A 25,975-nucleotide genomic window follows, 5' to 3' on the forward strand; every position below is an offset into this window, starting at 1 on the left:
TTGTGAAAGTGTAAGCCCATTAAATAATAATTATTTCCCCGTTCCCACCCCCTGGGCAACCTCTGTATTTGTATTTTGTTTTTTTGGGGTTTTTTTGTATTTGTATTTTGACTACTCTAAGTACCTCAGATCAATAGAATCATACAGTATTTGTCCTTTTATGACTAACATATTTTGTTTAGCATAATGTCCTCAAGGTTCACCTATTTTAGCAGTTGTAGCGTATTGCAAAATATCTTTCTTTTGAAGGCTGGGTGATACTGCATTGTATGTATATACCACATTTTATCTGCTCATCTGTGGATAGACTCTTGGATTGCTTCCATCTTTTGGCTATTGTGGATAATGCTACTATGAACATAGGTGAACAAATATCTCTTCAAGACCCTGCTTTCAGTTCTTTGGTTATATACCCAGAAGTGGAATTTGCTAGATCATATAATGATTCCTTTTTTTTTTTTTTTTTTTTTGAGGAACCACTGTATTATTTGCACAGCAGCTGCCATTTTACATTCCAACCAATAGTGTATAAACATTCCAATTTCTCTACATCCTCCCCAGTACTTCTGTTGTTCTGATAATAGCTATTCTAAGGAGTGTGTGGTAGCATCTCAGAGTTTTAATTTGCATTTCCCTAATGATTAGCAACGTTGAGTATCTTTTCAGGTGCTTATTTGCCATTTTCTTTCTTTCTTGGAGAAATGCCTGTTTAAGTCCTGTGCCCATTTTTGAATTGAGTTATTTGTTTTGTTGTTGAATTTTAGTTCTCTGTATGTTTTGGATATTAATCCCTTATCAGATAAGTGATTTATTTTTTGGAAAAATTTTTTGCTTATTAAATAAACTCTGCCCCCAACATTTGCTCAAACCCATGACCCCGACATGAGGAGTCACATGCTCTACCAACTGAGCCAGTAGGGTGTCCCCTCTTAACAGATAAATGATTTATAAATTTTTTTTTCAATCTTGTGGGTTGCCTTTTCACTCTATTGATATTGGGTTTTTTGTCTGTTCTGTTTCGTTTTGTTTTTTAAAGATTTTATTTATTTGAGAGAGAAAGAGCGCAAGAGGACAGGTGGGGGAGGAGGCTGAGAGAGGGAAAAGCCAGCTTAATCAGGGAGCCCGATCTGATGTAGGGCTCAAACCCAGGACACAGGATCATGACCTGAGCAGAAGGTAGATGCTTCATAACCGAGCAACACAGACACATCCGTTTGGTTTTTGAGAGAGAGCACATGTGTATATACAGGCATCCAAGAGAGAGGGGGAGCAGAGGGACAGGGGAGAGTAAGAATCTTAAGCAGGCTCCACACTCAGCTCAGAGCCGAGACTCTCACAGCTGAGATCACGATTTGAGCCAAAAACAAGAGTCAGACAGGACTGACTAAGCCACTCAGACGCAATGGTTTTTTTTGATACTCAAAATTTTTTAATTTTTATGAAGTCTGACTTGTGTATTTTTCTTGTTTTCTGTGCCTTTGGTGTCATATATAAGAAACCATTGCCAAATCTAAGGTCAAAGCTTTTGTCATATATTTTCTTCTAAGAGTTTAATTGTTCTAGGTCTCACATTTAGGTCCCTGATCCATTTTGATTTAATTTTTGTATGTAGTATTTGGTAAGGCCCCAACTTCATTACCTTGCCTGTGGATATCCAGTTTTCCCAACATTTGTTGAGAAACTGTCCTTTCCCCACTGCATGATCTTGGCATCCTTGTCAAAAATCATTTGACCATATATGTGAGGGTATGTTTCTGAGCTCTCTATTCTGTTCATTGGTGTATGTGTATATATCTGCCTTTATGCCAGTACCACATTGTTTTGATTACTATAGATTTGTACTAAGTTTTGAAATCAGGAAGTGTGAGTCCTCCAGTTTTGGTCTTTTTTTTTTTTTTTTTTTTTAAATCAAGATTATCTTGGCTTGAGATTGGTTATGAATTTTGAGATTCCATATGAATTTGGGGATAAGTTTCTGTTTCTGAAAAAAAAATAATTGAAATTTTGATATGGATTCCATTGAAGGATCTAAATTTTAATGTAGGAGTAAGAATTGTTTCTAGTTTCTCAATATGCATTTTGAGTTTACTGCTCACATTGCTTATTGGAAACTGTTTGCTTTTAACAGTTATATTTTTAGGACTAAACCTGTTAAAGCCAGACTTTCTTAGACTTAATTATGTCTTATCTGGTAGTGTTTGTCATGGCAACTCCTGAAATCTCACCTTTTAATTTTTCTTTGGGGTTAGATAGTACTCATTTTCTTTCTCTCTTTCTGCCTTTCTCTTTCTCTCTCTTTCTCTTCTTTCGTTCTTTCTTTCTTTCTTTCTTCTCTTTCTTCTCTTTCTTCTCTTTCTTCTCTTTCTAGACACAGAGAGAGGCAGAGACACAGGCAGAGGGAGAAGCAGGCTCCACACAGGAAGCCTGATGTGAGGACTCCATCTCAGGACCCCCGGGATCACACCCTAAGCCAAAGGCAGACATTCAACCGCTGAGCCATCCAGGCGTCCCTCATTTTCAATTAGATACTACATTCATTGGTCTAAGAGGAAGGTGTTGCCATCTTGGAAGAGAAGATGGTTGGAAGAGCTATGAAGTGATTGGAGAAAATGAAAGCATTGGAACTATTCATTGTGAGCAGCCATGTCCTGCAGGCCAACCTGTTTCTCTTACTTAGAAGAACCAATCTGAGCAGTTGTCAGCACTTCTAGAAACAATAAATCAGTCTCCTTTCTGAAAGCTTTCTTACTGGCATCAGGATTAAAGCTCAGTATATTCCTATGGCTTTCCTGGGTGCTTTTAGACTCACAATAAAATTTTCTCTTTCAGAATTTGGTGTTCACCTAGCAGAGCTGACCGTAGATCCCCAGGGAGCACTGGCAATCCGTCAGGTAAGTTCACACTGATTGGCCCAATTTATAAGTAATTTCCTTTTTTATCTGGTAGTGAAACTTTCTTATTGGAAAGAGAAAGAATAAGACTGATTTACAAATAACCTAGGATTTTGTACTAGATTTAGATACACCTCAAATGGGGATCCCTGGGTGGCGCAGCGGTTTGGCGCTTGCCTTTGGCCCAGGGCGCGATCCTGGAGACTCGGGATCGAATCCCACGTCGGGCTCCCGGTGCATGGAGCCTGCTTCTCCCTCTGCCTGTGTCTCTGCCTCTCTCTCTCTCACTGTGTGCCTATCATAAATAAATAAAAAATAAAATTAAAAAAAAAAAAGATACACCTCAAATGATATTAGGCCATATATATATATGATATATATATATGATATATATATGAAAAATCATATATATATATGATTTTTATATATGAAGAAAGTCTTTTTCTTACTGTACCACTTGGCTTATTCTCTTTGCAGCTGGCATCAGTCATTTTGAAGCAATATGTGGAAACTCACTGGTGTGCCCAATCAGAGAAGTTTAGGCCTCCTGAAACTACAGAAAGGGTAAGGAGAGGTATTTGATTAGTCTTCCTATAGAGATTTGAGGAGCTGTCTTAAGAAATTTAGGAGCGGTCTTCATTGTTTGACAACATGGGGCAATGAAAATACTAGGTAGAAAAGATTGATTCATAGCTGGCATTATGGGAAGCATGCTACAGGTAAGAGAGCTTGAGTATCAGACTGACATGTTCAAATTCCAGTTCTGCCTTTTTTTACTAGCTATGAAAATACCAGAAAAGCCTTTTAACTTCTAAGCTTCAATTTCCTAAATATCTAAAATTAGAATTAAAATTCCAACTTCAAAGAGTTGTTTGAAGATTAAATGAAATAATGTTTCTATTTAGTACAGCACTATGCAGCCATTCTGGATGCCCAAGAAATTTTGAGGTATAAGGTCTAGGGCAATGCTGTCCATTGGCACTTTCTGCAGTTATGCAAATATTCCGTATCTATTTTGTCTGGGGCAGTAACTACTGGCCACATATGGGTATTGAGCCCTTAAAATGTAGCTGATGAAACTGAGGAACTGAATTTTTTACTTCATTTCATTCTAAGTAATTTAAATTTAATAAAGGACCACAGGTAGCTGATGGCTGCTGTAATGGACAGCATAAGTTTAGGGATCACAGATGAACTCTGAATGATTTATCAAATTTGTGTATTGGAGTTTTTGATAGATACGCAGTATTTTGTGTGTATTGTTTTTCCAGCACATAAACTGGATAGAACTCTGCCAGTCGCTTATAACCTGATCTAATGGCAGGTGGGTTTTTCTCCTCTGCAGGCAAAAATTGTTATCCGGGAGCTATTGCCCAATGGGTTGAGAGAATCAATAAGTAAGGTGCGCTCCAGTGTGGCCTATGCAGTGTCAGCCATCGCCCACTGGGACTGGCCCGAAGCCTGGCCGCAGCTCTTTAACCTGCTCATGGAGATGTTGGTGAGCGGAGACTTAAATGCAGTCCATGGAGCCATGCGTGTGCTGACAGGTATCAGAAGTTTTTCCCTAGTGTTGGTACTGGGATCCCAAGAAAACTTACTAGAGGCTGCGGGATGGAATGGCTCAGACCAAAAGAACGGAAATTTATGGCTCTTCCCAATCCTCCTCCTCCCCCTAGGTTTTTGTTTTGTTTTGTTTTTTAAGAATTTATTTATTTATTCGTGAGAGACACAGGCAGAGGGAGAAGCAGTCTCCATGCAGGGAGCCTGACATGGGACTCGATCCCAGGTCTCCAGGATCAGGCCCTGGGCTGAAGGTGACGCTAAACCGCTGTGCCACCTGGGCTGCCCCTCCCCCTAGTTTTTATCTCCATGTCTATACTCCCACTCCCTTGACTCTGTCCAGGGAATTAAGTTGGTTAGGTATTTCTACTACTCTGAAAACCACTTAAGGATAGAGTAATTGCATAGTAGTTAAGGACTCAGATTTCAATTAATATTCTGGTTTTACCTTGACCCAGGTTACTTAGTCTCTTGAGCCTGAGTTTCCTTGTATCTAAAATGAAGATAGACCTGAAGGGGTCTTTTGGTAAGTTTAAATGAGCTAAATCTATAGAAATTATTTAGCATAATAACTGACATGAGGTAAGCACTCTAAATTTTAGCTATTGTAATTATCATTATATTAATTTTCAACTTAGTTCAAGGCAAATTTAAGAATAGTCAAAATTTTACAGGAATATAAGAAAGAAGTTAAAAACAGCATAGCTATATAATTCTGACCTTCATTTGGTTAAAACAGCATAGCTATATAATTCTGACCTTCATTTGGTCAAATTAGATAATGTAGAATTTAGTATCTCTTCTTTCTGTTCTAAGAAGGTAATAAAAATATTTGAAGAAAAATACTTTTAGTCTGAGGAGATTTGGTGAATATCTTGTCTAAGCTTGATTAATTTGTTAATTCCCAGAACCTGAATTTTCCAGTCTTGTGAGTTCTGCTCTGCTTCCTAACTAGATGAAGTCACTCCTGTTTTGCCTTCAAGGAATTACCTGGACATTAGCTGCCTCCTATTGATCTTTTAGAAGTTGTATTTCTCCTCAGTTTGTGAGGGGAGCTTGTGAAATGTTGGCCTATATCTTCTTTCTGTATGCCTGGCTAGCTTACCTGAAATGTATTCCTACCTAGTTATGAACACCATTTCTTCTTTTTCTTGACTCTCAGCTTATTGAACTTAGCATCTGATCCCATTTTTACTAATCCATGTTTTACTGATCAATTCTCTGTCCAAAAACAAATTCCTGATCTCCTTTTGTTTTAGACCTCCTCTTCCCAGGTCTTGGCTGCCTTTTTGAACTACCGCTTTATTCTTACTGATTATCTGTGATAGGTGCTTGGAGTATAGAGCAGACTTACCAAAAAGATGAAAACGTTTCTTCAGATTTTTACTTCCCTGCTTATTACTTTCCTTCTCTTGTATAACTCATTATTCAGATGATTTCATATTCCCCTCTCTGTGGAATCAAGCATCTAGGGTTCTTTATGTACAGCTTCATGGTACCAGAATATCAGATAACACATGTTTTCTACCAAGGAAAAAAAGCATGTTCCCCTCCAGTCTTCCAACCCAAAGTTCAGCTCTTTTAAAAACCCGAAGGAGAAAGGCAGTTGTACATTTATCGTAGTTGGATACTGTAGAACCATCATTGTGCTTGACTAAGGAAATCACTGTTCAGTGAGATCACTTTTCTGTCAGCCACAGGGAAAGAACTATGGGGGAAATGGGTATTGTTTTATATTGAAGTCAGCAGACATGGGATGGATAGCTGCCAACCTCCATTCCCAGATAGCTGTTTCACATATTTTCAAATGAGGATAGACAGTGTTCTCAGAACAGCAGCTCCAGCGTGCATGAAGATGGCAGGACATGGTGCATGGACAGGATCCCAGTAGGAGAATGAGACTGATTTTCCTTGGTTTTTTTTTTTTTTTTTTTTTTTTTTTTTTTTTTAAGATACTATATACTTTTTTAAGCCTTTAGTAAGCTTTCTGTTAAGCTTATCTATTTATAAATGAGAACTAACACTAATGATGTGAAGGAAATGCAAACATAGCAGCTAAGGATTAAAATATTTGACCACAGGTACAACTTTTTCTTTAGTGTCAAAAGAAGTTTGGAGATTGAGATATTTCCAGCGCCCCACACCTTTTCTGACTTGCTGAGTAACCTCAGAAAACTTACTTTGGGCTTGAGCTTATAGAGTGTTAATGAATTGAGACTACTAGGAAGGATTATAGGAGAGTAAAAAATGTGATTGAGCCCTTTATTAGTAGAATATGTTAAACTGCAATTTTGATAAAACTTGTTTTCATTAATATGCTATACATCACATTTGTTTGAACTAATTTCTTTGGATTTTGAATTTCTGAATGAAATAGAACACTCATTTTATTCAGAGCTCAGAATTTATTCTTCAGGAGGAAACCAAACTAGTAAAGAAGACTCAGTCTTGAATATTTGATCTTCATTTGACTTCTGGTGATTGATATTGCCCAGAATTTGTGGAGTATATTAACCTTGAAATGCTGACATGCATTTCCAGTTGTAGATCATCCTGAAAAGTGTCCCAGTGATTAGCTCCATTTCTACGGTGATAATGTGGAATTGCCAGGGAAAAGCAGTAGTTAAAGTGAACAAACAGTGGAACTCAAGAGCTTGTATTCCACAGATTAACATGCGAAACCCAGGGTCCTTCATGCTGTCTCAGTGCCTTATGCGGAAAGTAAAGAGAAAGACACAACCTTTATTTCCCTCACCTTCTTAAAGTCTCATTTCATGAATAGGTTGTTTTTTGCCACATTCATACGGTAGAAATCCCTTCTGTTCCGATGAGCAGCAGCCTCTGACTTCTCGGTCAGTAAATGTCATTCACTGGGAAGAGTAATGTATACAGAGTGGAGTTGAAGCCTAGTAAGTCTGCATGTATTTTATTATGTGCGTCAAAACATCTTGCCAAGGGAGAATATTGGAAATGGAAACCAAGGTAAGATGCCTCAAAGTGTACCTGGATATTGACGATCAGGCATAAATTACATTAATACAGGATTTCCCTAAGGTGACCTTACAAGGACTTTTACACAGCTCTTAAAGATTTTCTTTCAATGTGTTTTTTTCTTTCAATATTTATATAAGATTTTTTTTCTCGATCATATGTATTTTCCTTTATCTTTGTTGTTCTCTTTCCCCTTCTTCTTTTTTTTTTTTTCTCTTTCCCCTTCTAACAAATAATAATTCTTGCAACTTTTCCTTCCCCAGGATGAGACCACCAGGCCAATAATGTCTTTACCTGTACTGCCACTTCAGAGCAGTTTGAAAATTTTCCGCCTTACGTTTTTATAAAGCAGTATTTTTCTTACCATTTCGCTTTTCCTTTGTAGAATTCACTCGAGAAGTAACAGACACCCAGATGCCACTTGTTGCTCCTGTCATTCTCCCAGAGATGTATAAGATCTTCACGATGGCCGAGGTATGAAGTGTCTGCTCCAAGATCGGAGCAAGTAAGAGCTGCTCAGATACTGGTCAGCCTCCACAGGTCATGAGGGAGACTGTTGTTTTTGCTGCCAGTCCCCAAATCTGGAGGCTATAACTGACAGAGATCTGAGTTTGGATTAACCTTAGATCTTTCACTTAATGAGCACAAGGGGGGATCCCTGGGTGGCGCAGTGGTTTGGCACCTGCCTTTGGCCCAGGGCGCGATCCTGGAGACCCGGGATCGAGTCCCACGTCGGGCTCCCGGTGCATGGAGCCTGCTTCTTCCTCTGCCTATGTCTCTGCCTCTCTTTCTCTCTCTCTTTGTGTGACTATCATAAATAAATAAAAAATTTAAAAAAATAAATAAATAAGCACAAGGGCCAGGCTTTGGTAACAGAATGAAATAGCATCTGCATTATTTCTTCACATATCTCCTTCCTCCTGGCATCCTGCAACCCTGTGCTGCCTCTAGCCTCTCGTTGAGGTGGCCACCTAAGCTTGTTCACCTCAGGTAAATGTGTGCAAGGACCCTATAACTGCATTACCCATAATAGACCAATAATATATATACAGTATAAACTATGAGTGCCTGATGGGTAATGTTTTAACCTCCCTACTCTTCTCTGCTGCCAGCCAGCGGTCTGTGTTTGGAAAAAATACATTGACTGTTTTGAGATTTCAAGCAGCACCCTGCGTAATATTTTTAATAGAATGAGCTCACAGAGGCCTACGTATAAGGCTAATTCCACTGAGTTCTAACATTTTGCTAGCTTTTATTCTCTGAATTACAGGAGAAATCTGTCCTGGATATGAGTAGATGATGTTTTCCATCTCTCTAGGGAAGCCAATCCCATGTCAGTATTTAGAAGTGGTAGTTTTTCTTCTAGTCACGGATAATGCAGACACAGACATGCCTATCTCATGGCTATGCTGTAACTTTTTGCAGGTGTATGGTATTCGAACCCGTTCCCGAGCAGTGGAGATTTTTACCACTTGTGCCCATATGATCTGTAACATGGAGGAACTAGAAAAGGTAAAGGAAGCCTTTGGGTCAGTAACAGACTTCATGCTTAAAAATCTCTACGCCTTCCGTTAGAGACAGAGCAGTGACTCATTTCATTTCCGTAGTACCAGAATGCACCCCGATTTAGTGTTATGGATGCATTTAGCATTTTGACTTCATTTTTCATTTGTATGTAGTTTAGTTTCCTTTTGTTTGAACCTTATTTCTTCAACCACCTTATCCTGGATCTTTTCCTATGAGCCATCGCCCAGAACTTCACTGATCTCTTATGGCCCTCTCACATGAGACACCAACCCCTGTCATTCAGAAGCAGTTTTGAAAAGTGGTCTATATAAGAAGGCTATGGTGAGGAACAGAAAGTGTCATAGAAGGAAACATGAAACCTTGCGTAACACCTCCAGTGACTTTATGGCTGCACTTTTCTGATTAGAACCCGCACCAGAAGAAATCTTTAGATGCGTCAGATCTGTGTTTCAGTATTTGATGTGTGCCTTAATGCACTGATTAGCGCTATATCCATAGCGCTATATCCACTGTTGACTTTGGTTTCTGTTATTAGGGTGCAGCCAAAGTTCTGATCTTTCCTGTGGTGCAGCAGTTCACAGAGGCCTTTGTTCAGGCCCTCCAGATTCCAGATGGCCCCACATCTGACAGTGGGTTTAAGATGGAAGTCCTAAAGGTAAACATTTACTACCATTGAGATACTTAGAGTTTTGGAAGATGGTCTGAAATCTTTGGCTTTTCCTCCTATATCACATGTAACTCTTAGCTCTTTCTCTTTGTGATTTCTTAGGCAGTGACAGCCCTGGTGAAAAACTTCCCAAAGCACATGGTTTCCTCCATGCAGCAGATTCTACCTATTGTTTGGAACACCCTAACTGAGAGTGCAGCTTTATATCCTTTTCAGAAAGCTTAAGGGACCTGCTACCACCCGTAGTCGGGAATCTAGCATTAGGTCTTGCATTCATGTGGTTCCACTTTTTTAAATGAATTTTTTAAAATATCTACTCTTAGGGTTGGAATGTTTGACATTCCCTTGTAGAACATATATAAAGCAGACTCCAAATTCTGTTTCTTTACTCTTCATCATACTTATGTGAGGACAGAAGTAAATTACACAGAGGAAGTTGAAGATCCTGTGGATTCTGATGGTATGTAGTTTATCTACTCCTAACAGATATACCGCTTAGGGAGGAAAGGGATCTAGGAAAGGAAGAAGCCAGAGACAGGAAAAGAACCATAACATAGAGGCTTCACTCTGTTCAGTGAGTTTTCTAGTTGAGTTTCCTTTCAGTGTATTAGGTATGGGGAAATGGGACACTGGAAATCTCTAATCTGTTCCTCAAAGGCATTTGCACAGATCTCATAAAATAGACTTTCTGAGTTGAAAGAGCTACCTCAAAGGCCTGCTTCTTTCTGGCAGATGATGATATTTTCATTTCTGTTTTAATAATTTTAGATATTTCAAATCAAAAATAGGCTAGAAAATATATTCAGTGTTTCTGATTCTTTTACTTGAAAAACCAAATATTTAGTATTCTCAAAGTTCCTTTCTTTGACTCCTTAGCTCCCCTCTTCTGTTTTCTTGGGAATAATAATCAGCAAGTACTTTAAATATTCATTAATTTCCAAAGATAATGTAGTTCATTTCCAGCAGCTGTGCTTTCTTGTCATTAAAATCTTCTCTTGTGTATTTCCTATAGGTGAAGTCCTGGGCTTTGAAAATCTTGTCTTTAGCATTTTTGAGTTTGTCCATGCTCTCCTAGAAAATAGCAAATTCAAAAGCACCGTTAAGAAAGCCTTGCCTGAGTTGATTTACTATATAATCCTGTACATGCAGATCACTGAGGAGCAGGTAAATGATATTTGGGAGGTAGTTACCAGCTTGTTTTGGGAAAGTGCAACTTGAATGTGAGATCTAGGTCAAATGAACAATTTTTATTTCTAAAAATAGACACTAGAAGAGTAACTTCATGTGAAGTTCTAGGAAAGCTTTGATACCACTTTAATGCCAAAATCTCTGGGTGTTGCCGTTTATTAACTCCAATATTAGGTAATCAGACTCTGAGAATACTTTTAGCTCCAGAGTACTGCTAACCAAAGACAATGGTATCTAGAAGAATCTGTTCCTTCCCTATAAATACTGACTCTTAAACCGAGATCATTAGCCTGGTTGGTGGGTCAGTAGACCAGAAAAGAACATTAAACAAAATAAGATAATGCCTCTTTTATATAAACAGCACAAGAATCGACATAATTTTCACATTAAATATTCCATGATACCTAATATATTCGGAAAGTTGATCTGTCCGAAGTAATAGCTAATGAAAGGTAGCAGAGAACTAGTAATCAGCCATATTCTAAGTGTTTACTAGAGAGGAATAACTTTTGCTACTTACCTTGATAAAGGATTTGCTTCTCTACATCAAAAAGAAAAGACTTTGAGGCTAGAGTTCTGTTCAAGATAAAAACAAAAGGTTGAAATCTTCCTATGTGTGTGGATGAAAAAAAGGAACATATAAACCAGATTGGCAGCCTCACAAAGACCTAACTTCATCATCCTTTCAGATTAAAGTATGGACGGCCAACCCCCAACAGTTTGTAGAAGATGAGGATGATGACACTTTCTCCTATACAGTTAGGATTGCAGCTCAAGACCTATTGCTGGTAAGTGGGTTCCCTTGATACTTCAACCAAAAAACCCTAATCAGGGCAGCCCGGGTGGCTCAGCGGTTTAGCGCCGCCTTTGGCCCAGGGTGTGATCCTGGAGACTTGGGATTGAGTCCCATGTTAGGCTCCCTACTTCTCCCTCTGCGTCTCTGCCTCTCTGTGTGTGCGTCCCTCATGAATAAATAAATAAAATCTTAAAAAAAAAGAAAAAAGAAAAAACCCTAATCAGTCACTTGAGCATTCCCTCTTCTTTCTAGACCTCTAACCCAAGTTGAACAGTGTTATTGAGTAACTATCTTAGGCTTCTTTGAGGATAACAAGAGAGCATCTCAAATGAAGTTTGAGACTCAGGAATTCCAAAGTCACTGGTACTGGTTTTGGTTTATAAGTAAATATTAGATGTAAAAATTGTGCAGAGTATAAAGTGTTCTAATGAGTAAGTGTAGTTGAATCAGGGACATTCAGTTTAATCCACTCTTAAGCCAGAATCTGTAGCACAAACCAGATGTTGCCAAACTTTTTTTTTTTTTTTTTTTTTAAGATTTTATTTATTTATGCATGAGAGACACAGGCAGAGGGAGAAGCAGGCTCCATGCAGGGAGCCCGACGTGGGACTCGATCCCGGGTCTCCAGGATCACACCCTGGACCGAAGGCAGCGCCAAACCGCTGAGCCACCCGGGCTGCCCTGATGTTGGCAAACTTTAAAAAAAAATTAGTTTGCTGAGAGATGAACATCCAAACATCTACTATTTTCTTTGGCTCTGACTAGAGCATGGAATTGTCCCTAGGCTGAAGGTCTGTGGAGAAGCTGCCTTTTGCTATCTGTTGGGTGGGAGGTTGTTCTCATTATTAGTGAACACTTCTCATTATCCTTCAGTATTTCTAAGGCACCTAGGAAAGATTACACTAAGTTTCAATTTGTAAATTAGCCTTTTATTTCTATAGTCAGACTCCCAGAGAATAAATAATCTAGTCCATTGTCATCTGAAGTTGAATCTATCATTGCTCACTGACAATCTGCTCATTCTAGCGAAAGGGAGCTTTACATTTTGTTAGCTTTTCAGTGCCTAGGCAATGCAGAAATGTAGATAGTACTTTAATTCCATTAAAGACCCTGAACTAATAGGGGTTGTATTTTTAGTACACTTAATCAGGGCTTAGCATGTACATATGAAAGAGTTTGAACCATTGAATTAGCAATCATATTTTCAGTTTGCAATTAAAATGGGTTTAATGGGCAGCCCCGGTGGCGCAGCGGTTTAGCGCCACCTGCAGCCCGGGGTGTGATCCTGGAGACCCAGGATCGAGTCCCACATTGGGCTTCCTGCAGGGAGCCTACTTCTCCCTCTGCCTGTGTCTCTGCCCCTCTCTTCGCTCTCTCTGAATGAATAAATAGATAAATCTTTAAAAAATAAAAAAAATAAAAATAAATAAAATGGGTTTAATTTGCACAAACAGATTTATAGCCCCTTCCCTCTCTTCTCAGGCTGTGGCCACTGATTTCCAGAATGAGAGTGCAGCAGCCCTGGCTGCTGCAGCCACTCGCCATTTACAAGAAGCTGAGCAAACCAAAAACAGCGGCACTGAACACTGGTAAGAGTGAGCAGCAGATACTTAACTTAAGGACACATTCTGGGTATCAGAGCTGAGAATCAAATTCTTGCTTTGAATCACATGTTTTAAAGCAGTTCCTCCCAACCTTAAAATAATCGGTTAAGATGCTTTTATTTTACCCCTTAATTTAAAAATCCTTGGAAGGAAGGATTTTACTTTTACTTTGTTTTTAGTTAGAAAAATCTGTTAATCTTCATTTTGCTGATTTCAGCTCTAGATTTAGATTGAAAGAGCAGATAAATGGCTTTTTTGGGTCAGACTGTGCTAGAATGCCCTTGGATGTTTCTTCTTCGCTCAGGTGTTTATCTTTTTGGTAGTGTAGTTTGTTTTACCACACTATGGTATCACTTTTGCAGGTGGAAGATACATGAGGCATGCATGCTTGCCCTCGGCTCAGTGAAGTCCATCATCACTGACAGTGTGAAGAATGGCAGGATCCATTTTGACATGCATGGGTTCCTGACTAATGTCATCCTTGCAGACCTCAACCTTTCAGGTATGTTTCAGCACAATGCCAGGATTCTAAAAGATCTTTAGACTTACCAGCTCAGTTATATTGTTCACTTAGATGGGTAAACCAGGTATTCATGTGTCCTTTGGGTGAAAATTCTTTCCATGCTAGAGCTCGAACTCATCTGAACCTCTAAAATAGCCTAGAGACCTTGGTTCAAGTTCTACCAGCTATGACAGATTTCCACATTTATAATTTCTCTACACTGTTCATGTTTCCTTCCAAATCAGTGCTCACATTTATGGCTGGTTTTGGCATTTGTTTTTGGGGGTGCAGGATTTGGGTTTTCTTTCTTTTTTTTTCCCCCCTAAATTTATTCAGGAGAGACACAGAGATCTCTCAGGCAGAGACATAGACAGAGGGAGAAACAGGCTCCATGCAGGGAGCCTGACATGGGACTCAATCCCAGGACCCTGGGATCATGCCCTGGGCCAAAGGCAGAGGATCAACCACTCAACCACTGAGCCACCCAGGTGTCCCTGGTTTTGGTATTTGAATAGGATGCAAATTTTGTTGCTATATCTTGGGAACTTTGGGTGGAGTTCTGTCGTTATTAAGTCTAAAATACTTTCAGGTGGTTTGTGTCAGGCTCATTCTTACTGTTTGTTTCCTGTCATTACTCTCAAACTTTATTCTTGGACAATATCCAAATAATTAACATGTTTCATTCTCATGTCCATATTAGCTACTTGCCTTTAAAGAAAAAAAAAAAAAAAAGAAGTTGGCCCTGCTATATGAGACTGTTTTCTCCAGCAATGCAGAGCAGTACTAACAATCATCATCTATTTGACATCTTTAGCTATGTTGCTTCTGCCCATGCTATGCCTTGTTCTCATCCATAGACCTCACCCCCCATTACAAAAGGCCATCTTTGCTTTCTCCAAGTACGTAAATCATGGGACTTCTCCAAGTATGTAACTCACGGGACATTTGGCATTATTTGCTCCATTCTCAATCCATTCACTTGCCTCTTGCTCATAAGCTAGCCCTTTAAGTAGCCAGAGCCATTTGAAAACATTCTACCCTGATTTGAAATAGGTAATCTGTTCTAGGATATCTCCTGATGTCCTTTCCTCTCTGAATCACAAAATTAAAATGGTTGAACTTCCAGAACTTAGGCCCATTGGGAATATCCTTTTTTTACTCTGCACTTACCTTATGCTGATGAATAGGTTTTCTTTCTCATGTTAGACTATCGGGTCTCTGAACGTAGGAACCCCGTCTAATACCTGTTTGTATCCCACAGTGTCTTGCATGTAATAGGCACTTCATAATTATGTGTTGAATGAAAGTGCTGGAATATCTCAAACCCACCAATATATTTTTTGTAGAATTTACCCTTGTAAAGAACCTTCAAAACTTCATGGAGACTTAAGAATATTTACTATTGAGACTGGGAGAAAGTTTAACATATAGCATTTATTATCCTGCCAATAGCTAAAAGCTTTTCTTTACCAGCCATTTTCAAACTTTCTGGTGTCAGGATCCCTTTACACTTTTAAAAATGATCACAGATTTTGCTTTGAATTTTATGTATCACTATTTAACATATTAGAAAGTAAAAGCTTGAGAGGTTTTGAGGCACCTGGGTAGGTTAGATGGTTAAGCATCCAACTCGATTTTAGCTCAGATCATGATCTCAGGATCATGAGATTGAGCCCTGCATCTGGCTCCAGTACACTGGATGTGGAGTCTGCTTAAGATTCTCTCTTTCTCTCACTCTGCCCTTCACCCTCCCCTTCTCTTAAATAATAAATCTGAGAATTGTCTAAAATACAGGAAATGCAAGCCTACATTTCATTAGCTGCCAGAGCCACGGTGTCACACATCAGATCACCTCTGTTAAACACTGTACACTTAAGAAAGAATGAGAATGACAAAGATGGATCATATCTTGGTATCACTATGAAAGTTTTAACTTTGGGGACTCCCAAGAGTCAGTGGACCATACTTTAAGAACTGCTATTCTGTATTATATAAATGAGCATGTAATTATATGACTGGCACAGGTTATTAGGTTCTGTTCAGTAATTCTCACCAACTGCATGTTTACTTTACAAGTAACTAAGTTAAGCCCTGTGACAGGCTGAATTAAGTATTATAGTCTGTCTTCAGGCAACTTATAGTAGGCCAGTGGGGGAGGGTAGTCATCATTACACAGGTGGCTGGAATATCCAACAAAACATGTAAGAAAGCTAAAGACATAGGATTATGGTAGCACAGAGATAGTTAGGATTGCTTCAGCCCAAGAGATCAGTTAGATTATGCAAGTAGAGGTGAATGTTTTGGCTTATAAACAAAGCACAGAAATAGCAAGGTAAAATGTGAGTTGCTGGGAGGGAGGGGTGTGTGCTTGAGTTTAGAAGGCATAAAAGGAAATCATCAATAATGCTAAAGTTACTGATCATAGGGGGCCTTGAATATAATGCTTACCTAAAATGGTCTCTATTTGGTAGATTATAGAATTTATTGACAGATACCACATAAAAGAATAACAACTATAATTTATAATGTTCAGTAATGGCCTAAGATTAGAAAAAAATTGGTAAAAAAAAAAAAAAAAAGAAGACATTTAGAGGACTAAGTAATAGTGCAAGTAAAGAATGATGAGAGCTAGGGATGGGAATGAAGGAGATAAGTCTTTTTAACCTAAGAATACTCAAGATCTGGGATGGCTGGGTGACTCAGTGTTTGGGACACCTGGGTGGCTCAATGTGAGCATCTACCCTCAGCTCAGGTTGTGATCCCAGAGTCCCAGGATCAAGTTCCACATGGGGCTCACTACAAGGAGCATGCTTTTCCTTCTGCCTGTGTCTCTGCCTCTCTCTGTGTCTCTCATTAATAAATAAAATCTTTAAAAAAAAAAATATTCACGATCTGCTTTGCAGCAAATAGTGAAAAGTGAAACTGGGAAAATGATTCTGTACCATAGATTACACATTTGCTTTTATCTGATAGGATCATCCTTTTTCCTTAATTAAGTTGTATATATTATGTAGTATCCAGTTACTGTGACAAGTTGAGGATGGAGGTGGGAAGGAGGAAGGGCAAGTAACAGAAACTTTTATTGTCTAACCCCTAATTGCTCTTTTTTCCTCCCAGTGTCTCCTTTTCTCTTGGGCCGAGCACTTTGGGCTGCCAGTCGGTTCACTGTTGCTATGTCCCCTGAATTGATCCAGCAGTTTCTACAGGCAACAGTTAGTGGTCTTCATGAGACACAACCCCCATCGGTTCGAATTTCTGCCGTGAGAGCCATCTGGGGGTGAGTACACCACCTTAGGGTGATAAGAGCTATTTTAAGAGAAAATTACTCAGAGTAGAAGTCCCAGACATCATTTGGCCAGTGGATTATGTTGCTTGGAAATTTCTGACGAAGATCGCCTACCAAATGGCAAATGGGCAGGAAAAAAAACATGTCAAGAACATGGCTTCTTTGAGTCCCAGATATATCCTGTTCCCTTTTGTTCCTTATTCCTTTAAAATTCATTCCTGCTCTGGAAACAGCTAGACCAACTCCCCTTCTTAGAAAAGTGAAGAACCAAGAGATAAATAACATACATAGGATTATACAGTGAAGAATTATAGAAGCAGGATTAGAGCCCACATCATTTTGTTGATTGATAACTCTGTTTTAGACACTAAATTTGGGATAATGTGGCCTAGTAACGGTGCTTATTTTTTCCCAGTTTTACCTCTCTTTTTCACAGCTAGTATACTAGTGGCTCAACTAGTCATTTATTTATATTCCTACCAAGATCAGAGGGAGCATTGTTGTTTTAAGTAACATTTTAAACTTCAAACTTAGAAGTCTCAGTTGAATCCTAAAAACTACCTAAAATCCTAAAAATACAAAATTCATCTTCTACCTACTGGCTCTGTCTTCTTAACCTCTTGAAGCAGAGATTGAGATGTTGTGTATTATTATGTATGTCTTTAGAAAGTATTGAGGTCAAATAATTAAGCAGGATGGCTGAATAAGATGCCCCTTGTTTGTATCCCTCCCTCAACAATATGTTGGCATCTGTTGATGGACAACATTGCTTTTGTGGGAGCTGTGAGACCCAGAGAAGAGACTATGAAACCTCCGTGCTGTCCAAGAACAAGGAGAACCATTTTGAGAAGACAGGCCCATACCCAATGACTGATACGCCAACCCTAGTCCTGGCTGTAGCCCCAGACATCGCTCCATGCTCTTGAGGGCTTGGCTCCTGCCCTAGTTGGCTTGGATTCTATCACCAGCACCACACATCAAGTATCTGGAAGGATCTTACCCAACTGGGTGTTGGAGAATAGGAATACAGACCTAAGTCCCATCTGCAGACCTTGGAGTAGCCCATGAACTGGTTCCACCCCCTCTCAGCTGTAGTCCAGGAGAGAACACAGATTAAGAGAATCACCCATGGATGAGAGAGCCTTCATGGAAGTCCAGGAGTCCAGCAGAAAGATTCCAGCATAGCACTGGAGCCAAAAAATCCAAGACTGGACACTTTAAAGGGGGTCAGTCAGTAAAGACTGGAAGGAGTAACTTACTTCAAATGTGAAAACAGCAACACAAGAAAGACTTTAAGGAACATGAAAAATCAAGGAAATGTGATAACACAAAAGGAGCATAATTTTCTAGTAACTGACTCAAACACAGAGATCTGAGATAAACCTAATAAAGAATCCAAATAGCTATTTTAAGGAGCTCAGTGAGCTATAAAAAACAAAATTCAGCGATCCCTGGGTGGCGCAGCGGTTTGGCGCCTGCCTTTGGCCCAGGGCGCGATCCTGGGGACCCGGGATCGAATCCCATGTCGGGCTCCCGGTGCATGGAGCCTGCTTCTCCCTCTGCCTATGTCTCTGCCTCTCTCTCTCACTGTGTGCCTATCATAAATAAAAAATAAAAAATAAATAAAAAAAAAATTCAGTGAAATCAGGAAAACAATATATACACAAAGTGAGAATTTAAAAGAAATAGAAATCATGAAAAAGAACCAAGCAGAAATTCTAGAGGTGAAGAATGCAACGAATAAAATAAAAAATGGAACAGAGACCATCGAGAGTAAAACAACTCAAATGGAAGAAAAAAGCCTGTATAATAGAAGACAGGATGTTAGAAATTATCCACTTGAAGGCAAGGAATAAGAAATGAAAGAGAATGAAGAAAACCTATGTGAATTTTAGGAAACCATTAGGAGAAACCATCTGTGAGTTATTGGAGCTCTGGAAGGAGAAGGGAGATAGAAGCCAACAGAAAGCTTACTTAAATAATGTCTGAGAACTTCCTAAAGCTGAGGAGAGATTGTACATCCAAGTTCATGAAGCTAATATTTCACTCCAAAATTTCAATTCAAAGTTATCTCCAACATAATAAAACTGTCTAAACTCAGATGGCTTTGGGATGCCTGGGTGGCTCAGTGGTTGAGTGTCTGCCTTCAGCTCAGGTCATGATCCCGGCGTCTTGGGATCGAGTCCTACATCATTCTCCCCCTCAGGAAGCCTGCTTCTCCCTCTGCCTGTGTCTCTGCCTCTCTGTGTGTGTCTCTCATGAATAAATAAAATCTTTTTAAAAAATAAAATCAGATGGCTTTTAAAGCAGCAAAAGAAAAACATTTCTCTCATATAAAGGAATACCTATAAGACCATCAGCTGATATTGCAGCAGAAAACCTTGCAGGCCAGGGGAGAGTGGGGTGGTATATTTAAAGTGCTGAAAGTAGAAAATGTCAACCAAGAATACGTGGCAAAGATGTTCTTTAGTCTCCCAGTCAAACCTTAGGGAATTCTTCACTTACAGGAAATACTGAAAGGAATTCTTCAAGCTGAAATGAAATCAAAACGTGAAATATACAACACATTGGTAAAGATAAGTATAAAAACATTCAGAATTCTCTTAACGCTGTAATCTGGCATTGTGTTAACCATTTAACTCTAAAGGACAAAAGTATTGAAAGTAACTACCTAAATTTGTTAATGAATATACAATATAAAAAATTAAATTATGACATTAAAAAATTAAATTGTGACATTAAAAACATAAAAGAGAGGGAATAAAGGGTAGAGCTTTTGTAGAGAAAGTTATCAGTGTGAAATAAACTGTTATATCTGTAAATGTTTTATGTAAGCCTCACAGTAACCACAAAGCAACAATCTACAATAGACAACAGGATCAAAGGATTCCACTGTGGGAAGTCATAAATTCACAAAGACAGCAAGAGAGAAAGAAAGGATCAAGGGAACTTCAGAAGAGCCAAAAAACAGTAAGATGGTATTAGTAAATACCAATCAAAATTACTTTTTTTTTCTTTTTGAGTAGGCTCCTTGCCCAATGTGGAGCCAGCCCAGCACGCTGCTTGAACTCAAGACCTGAGCTGAGATCAAGAGTTGGACGCTTAACTGACTGAACCACCCAAGTGCCTCTCAAAAATTACTTTAAATATAAATGGATTTAAATCTCTAATCAAAAGTCAAGAGTAGCTGAATGGATTTTTTAAAAAGACCCAACTTAAATGCTGCCTATAAGAGACTCACTTCAGGATACACATCCTCAAAGTGAGGGTTGAAAATCTATTCCATGCAAGTGGAAAGAAAAACAGAACAAGGGTAGCTGTATTTTTATCAGGTAAAATCGACTGTAGGTCAAAAGCTGTACAAGAGACAAAAAAAGTTATGTAATGAAAAAGAGGTGAATTCATTAAAGAGATATAACATTTGTAAACATATGTACATTTGGCATTGGAGCACCAATATATATTAAACCAATACTAACATCTGAAGGGAGAAATAGACAATACATTAATAGTAGGGGACTTCAATAATGCACTTTCAACAGTGGATAGATCAAACAGAAATCAATAAGGAAATATTAGACTTGAGTTATATTTTTGACTAAATGGACCTGATAGACATAAACAGACTGTTCCATCCAGTAGCAGAATACATGTTCTTCTCAAGCACACACACAACATTCTCCAGGAAGGATCATGTGTTAGGTCACAAAACAAGTCCTAGCAAACTTAAGATTAGAATCATACCAGTTGTGCAGCCCAGGTGGCTCGATGGTTTAGCGCCTACCTTCGGCCTGGGGCATGATCCTGGAGTCCCGGGATCAAGTCCCACATCAGACTCCCTGCATGGAGCCTGCTTTTCCCTCTGCCTGTGTCTCTGCCTCTCTCACTCTGTGTCTCTCATGAATAAATAGACAAAATCTTCAAAAAAAAAAAAATCATACCAGTTGTCTTTTCTAATTACAGTGAAGTAACAGTAGAAATCAATTATAGGAGGAAAACTGGAAAATTCACAAATAGATGAAAATTAAACAACATGCTCCTAAATAACCAATTGAAAAAGAAATGAAAAGTAAAATAGAAAAACACCTTGAAACAAAAATGGACACCTACCAAAACTTATGAGATGCAACAAAATCCGTTTTAAGAGAGAAGTTAAAAAAGAGAGAGAGAGAGAAGTTTATAAAGATAAATCTCTAAGAAAAAAATGGAGGGGGGCTCCCTGGGTAGCTCAGTCAGGTAAACATCTGCCTTTAGCTCAGGTCATTATCCCTGAATGGGGAACCTGCTTCTCACTCTCCTTCTGCTGTTCCCCCTCTTGTGTTCTCTCTGTCAAATAGATGGATAAAATCTTGAAAAAAAGGGGGGGGGGGATCTCAAAAATTTAACTTTATATCTCAGGAACTAAAAAAGGAAGATCATAAGCCCAAAGTTAACAATAGGAAGATCAGGGATCCCTGGGTGGCGCAGCGGTTTGGCGCCTGCCTTTGGCCCGGGGCGCGATCCTGGAGACCTGGGATCGAATCCCACGTCGGGTTCCCTGCATGGAGCCTGCTTCTCCCTCTGCCTGTGTCTCTGCCTCTCTCTCTCTCTCTGTGTGACTATCATGAATAAATAAATAAAATCTTTAAAAAAAAAAAAAAAAAAACAATAGGAAGATCAGAGCAAAAATAGAGACCAGAAAAACCACAGAAGAGACCAATAAAGCTAAAAGCTGTGTATTTTGAAAACAAAACTGACAAACTCTAGGTAGACTAAAAAGAAATGAGAGAAGACTCAAATATAAAACCAGAAATGAAGGGCACCTGGGTGGCTCAGTTGAGTAAGCTTCTGGTTCTCAGATCAGGATTTCCGGGTGGTGAGATCAAGACCTGAATCGGGCTCTGCACTCAGCAGGGAGTCGGCTTGAGGATTCTCTCTCTCCTCTGCCCCTCCCCTCCTTGCACATGTATGCATGCCCTCTCTCTCTAAAATAAATAAATGAATCCATTTTAAAAATCAGAAATGAAAGAAGAGACATTCTGATACCACAGAAATGCAAAGGACCATAAGAGACTACTATAAACAGTTATATGCCAACAAATTGGATAACCTAGAAGAAATGGAGAAATTCCTAGAAACATACAGCTTACCAAGGCTATTCGAATCATGAAGAAAAACCATTAACAAGTAAGGATATTAGATCAGTAACCAAAAACCTCCCATAAAAGAAAAGCCCAGGACCAGATGATTTCACAGGTGAATTCTACCAAACATTTAAAGAATTAATACCAATCCTTGCTCAGACTTTTCCAAAGAAACTGAAGAGGAGGGAGCACTTCCAAACTCATTTTATGAAGCCAGGATTACCCTGATTCCAAAACCAGACAAAGATAGCATAAGAAAAATGAACTACAGGCCAACATCCCTGATGAATATAGATGCAGAAATCCTCAACAAAATATGAGGAAACCAAAATCAATGGTACATTAAAAGGATCACAATTATGATCAAGTGGGATTTATCCCTGAGAAACAAGGATGGTTCAACATACATAAACCAATAAATGTGATTTATCACTGAATGGAATAAAAAATAAAAATCATTATTAACTCAGTAGATTTAGAAAAAAATCGTTTGACAAAATTCAGTATCCATTCATGATAAAAACTCTCAACATAGTGGGTATAGTAGGAACACACCTTAACACAATAAAGACCAACTATGACAAACCTACAGCCAACCCCATACTCAACAGGGAAACCCTGGAAATTTTTCCTTTAAGAGCAAGGGTAAGACAAGGATGTCCACTCTCACCATTTCTATTTAACCTGGTAATGGAAGTTTTAGCTAAAGCAGTTAGGAAAGAAAAGGCATCCAAATTGGAAAGGAAGACATAGAATTGTCCCTGTTTGTAGTTGATGTGGTTTTATATATAGAAAACCCTAAAAACTCCATCAAGGAGCTATTAGAACTAATAAATGAATACAATAAACTTTCAGGATACAAAATACACAAAAATCAATTGAATTTCTAATAATGAACTTTCAGAAAATTTTAAAACAGTGCTGCTTATGATTACATCAAAAACAATAACAAGCATAAATTTAACCAGGTAGATAGAAGATGTGTACACTGAAGAGGCGCCTGAGTGGCTCCGTCAGTTAAGCATCTGACTTTGTCTTGGATGATGATCTCAGGGTCCTGGGACTGAGTCCCACATCGGGAGTCTATTTATCCCTCTCCCCTAGCCCTTTCCCCCATTCTTTTGTGCATTCTCACGCATGCGCGCGCATTCTCTCTCTCTCTTTCTCTCTCTCTCTCTCTCCAGTGAATAAAATGTTTAAAAAAAGGTCTGTATACTGAAAACTAGAAGACACTGAAGAAATGTCTGTTTCTGAGACATTGAAGAAAACACAAATACGGTGGAAAGATAATTCCATGTTCATGCATTAGAAGAATTGATATTATTAAAATTTTCACACTCCTGAAAACAACCTAAGATTTGGTACAATCCTATTAAAAACTCATAGTGGCATTTTTCACAGAGCTAAAACAGTCTTAAAAATTTGTATGGAATCACAAAAGACCCTAAATGGTCAGAGCAATCTTGGGAAAGAAGAACAAAACTGGAGGCTTCACACTCCCTGATTTCAAATTGTGTTACAAAACTATAGTTATCAAAGCAGTGTGGTGTTGGCATAAAACAGATACATAGATCAGTGGGACAGAATGCAGAGCCAAGAATAAATGCACACATATATGGTCAATTTATAACAAAGGAGCCAAAAGTATACAATGGGAAGAGAATAGTTTCTTGAAGGAATGGTGTTGGGAAAACTGGTCAGCCATACGCAAAAGAATGAAACTGGACTCCTATCTTACACCAAAATCAAATCAGAATAGATCAAAAAAAATTGAACACAAAACCTAAAATCATGAAACTCCTAGAAAAAAACATAGAAGTTAAGATCCTTGTTACTGTTTTTGGCAGTGATTCTTTTGAGTTTGACACCAAGAACAAAGGCAACAAAAGCAAAAATAAGTGGGACTACATCAAGCTGAAAAGCTTTTGCACAGTAAAGGAAACCATCAACAAAATGAAAAGGCAACCTACAAAATGGGAGAAAATATTTGTAAATCATTTATCTGATAGGGGATTAATATTCTAAATATATATATGAAAAAATCTCAATGCCAAAACAATCCAGTTAAAAAATGGTAGAGGAACTGAATATACACTTTTCCAAAGAAAACCTATGTGGCCAACAGGTAAATGAAAAGGTGTTCAACATCTCTAATTATCAGGGAAATACATATCAAAACCACAGTGAGATAACACCTCACACATGTTAGAATGGCTGTTATCCAAGAGACAAGATAACAAGTATTGATGAGGATAGAGAAAAAGGAACCCTTGTGCACTGTTGGTGCTATAAATGTATATTGATTGGGAAAGTAAAACAGTATGGAGCCTCCTCAAACAATTTAAATAGAACTACCATTTCATCTGACAATCCCACTTTTGGGGAAATATCCAAAGGTCATGAAAACAGGATCTAGAAGAGCGAGCACTCCCATGTTCACTGCTTGTTATTTATAATAGCCAACATATGGGAACCTAAGTGGGTGTCAGCAGATGAAGGAATAGAGATGTGGTACACATATGCAATGGAATATTATTCAGCTGTGAGAAAGAAGGAAATCCTGCTATTTGCAACAACCCGCATGGATCTTGAAGGCATAATGCTAAGTGAAATAAACCATACAGAGAAAGACAAATACTGCATTGTATCACTTATATCCAGAACCTAAAATTAAAAATCAATTCATTAAAAAAGAGAACATTGGGGCACCTGGGTGGCTCAGTTCAGAGTATCTGACTCTTGATTTCAGCTTGAGTCATGATCCTAGGGTCTTGGGATTGAGCCCGATGTTGGACTCCAGGTTTAGCATGGTTTCTACATGTCCCTCCCCCCTCTGCTCCTCCCCCCTGCTCATGCATGTTTGCTCTCACATCTCTCTCTCTCTCAGTCTCTCAAATCTTAAAAAAAAAAAAAAAAAAGTTGCTGGAGGGTGGGGATATAGGGAGAGGTTAACAAAAGGGTACACTCTGTAAGATGAAAGGTTAAAGATTTTATTTACAACAATAAATCTTCCAGAGGATTTATTATAGATTGGAGGATCTAATATAAAATGATTATAATTGATAACACTTGATTATATATAACTGAAATTTGCTAAGAGAATAGAACCTAAATTTTCTCACAAAAATAAATATATGACATTTTGGATATGTTAACAAACTAGATTATAGGGGGAGCCTTTCACAGTATTATATATATATATATCAGATCACCACAATGTATACTTTAAATATCTTACAGTGTTATCTGTAATTATACCTCAATAAGGCTAAAAAAATTAAGTTAAAAATTAGTTTATAAGTTTATATTACTTTTATAATCAGAAAAAAATGTGAGGAAAACTTAAGAATGTCTAAGTCTCTGGCAACATGGGCAGTAATTTGCTTGAAAGGTGAAGCAGATCTCTGGAAAGGTAGCTAAAGCTTTGCACATCAGAGAAATGGATACTCATACATGTTTATAAAATTTTATATTACGTATCAAAGGCTGGATCCCTTGACCCACATCTGTGGATCTCAGTTATTTTCTTCACAGCCAGGTTTCTCCAGTCGATCGTTTCCCAGACAGTTACAATCTGGCTTGTGTTCTTATCATATCACTGAAACTGTTCTTTCTAATGTCATTAGCAACCTTTTAATGGTCGTCACACTGCCTTTGATTTTCTTTTGCCCTGGTTTTAATTTGTTCTTCGATGTCATACTTTGTATCATTGCAAACTGCCTGAAATCATTTCTGAAATGAGATACCGATCAACAAATACTTTTACTTGTGTCACATTTCTCAAATAATGGTTACGCCAGCCATTCTCCAGAGCTCTAAATTGATCTATCTGCTACTTAC

The 25,975-nt window shown here is 38.5% G+C and overlaps 1 protein-coding gene across 2 annotated transcripts in view; it reads left to right on the top strand.

The window, feature by feature from the left end:
• Positions 1-25,975, top strand: part of IPO9 (importin 9) — a 58,772-nt gene that overhangs the window by 19,464 nt on the left and 13,333 nt on the right. For both annotated transcript variants that reach the window (XM_077902458.1, XM_077902457.1), the window contains exons 2-14: positions 2,830-2,891; positions 3,369-3,455; positions 4,237-4,438; positions 7,828-7,916; positions 8,868-8,954; positions 9,505-9,624; positions 9,739-9,839; positions 10,038-10,096; positions 10,649-10,800; positions 11,514-11,612; positions 13,103-13,209; positions 13,587-13,726; positions 16,844-17,003. In XM_077902458.1, the coding sequence (XP_077758584.1) occupies positions 2,830-2,891; positions 3,369-3,455; positions 4,237-4,438; positions 7,828-7,916; positions 8,868-8,954; positions 9,505-9,624; positions 9,739-9,839; positions 10,038-10,096; positions 10,649-10,800; positions 11,514-11,612; positions 13,103-13,209; positions 13,587-13,726; positions 16,844-17,003 (1,465 nt within the window). The remainder of the gene's footprint in view (positions 1-2,829; positions 2,892-3,368; positions 3,456-4,236; positions 4,439-7,827; positions 7,917-8,867; positions 8,955-9,504; positions 9,625-9,738; positions 9,840-10,037; positions 10,097-10,648; positions 10,801-11,513; positions 11,613-13,102; positions 13,210-13,586; positions 13,727-16,843; positions 17,004-25,975) is intronic.

Source organism: Canis aureus, chromosome 6 (genome assembly GCF_053574225.1).
Source record: "Canis aureus isolate CA01 chromosome 6, VMU_Caureus_v.1.0, whole genome shotgun sequence".
In the NCBI taxonomy this organism is placed as follows: domain Eukaryota; kingdom Metazoa; phylum Chordata; class Mammalia; order Carnivora; family Canidae; genus Canis; species Canis aureus.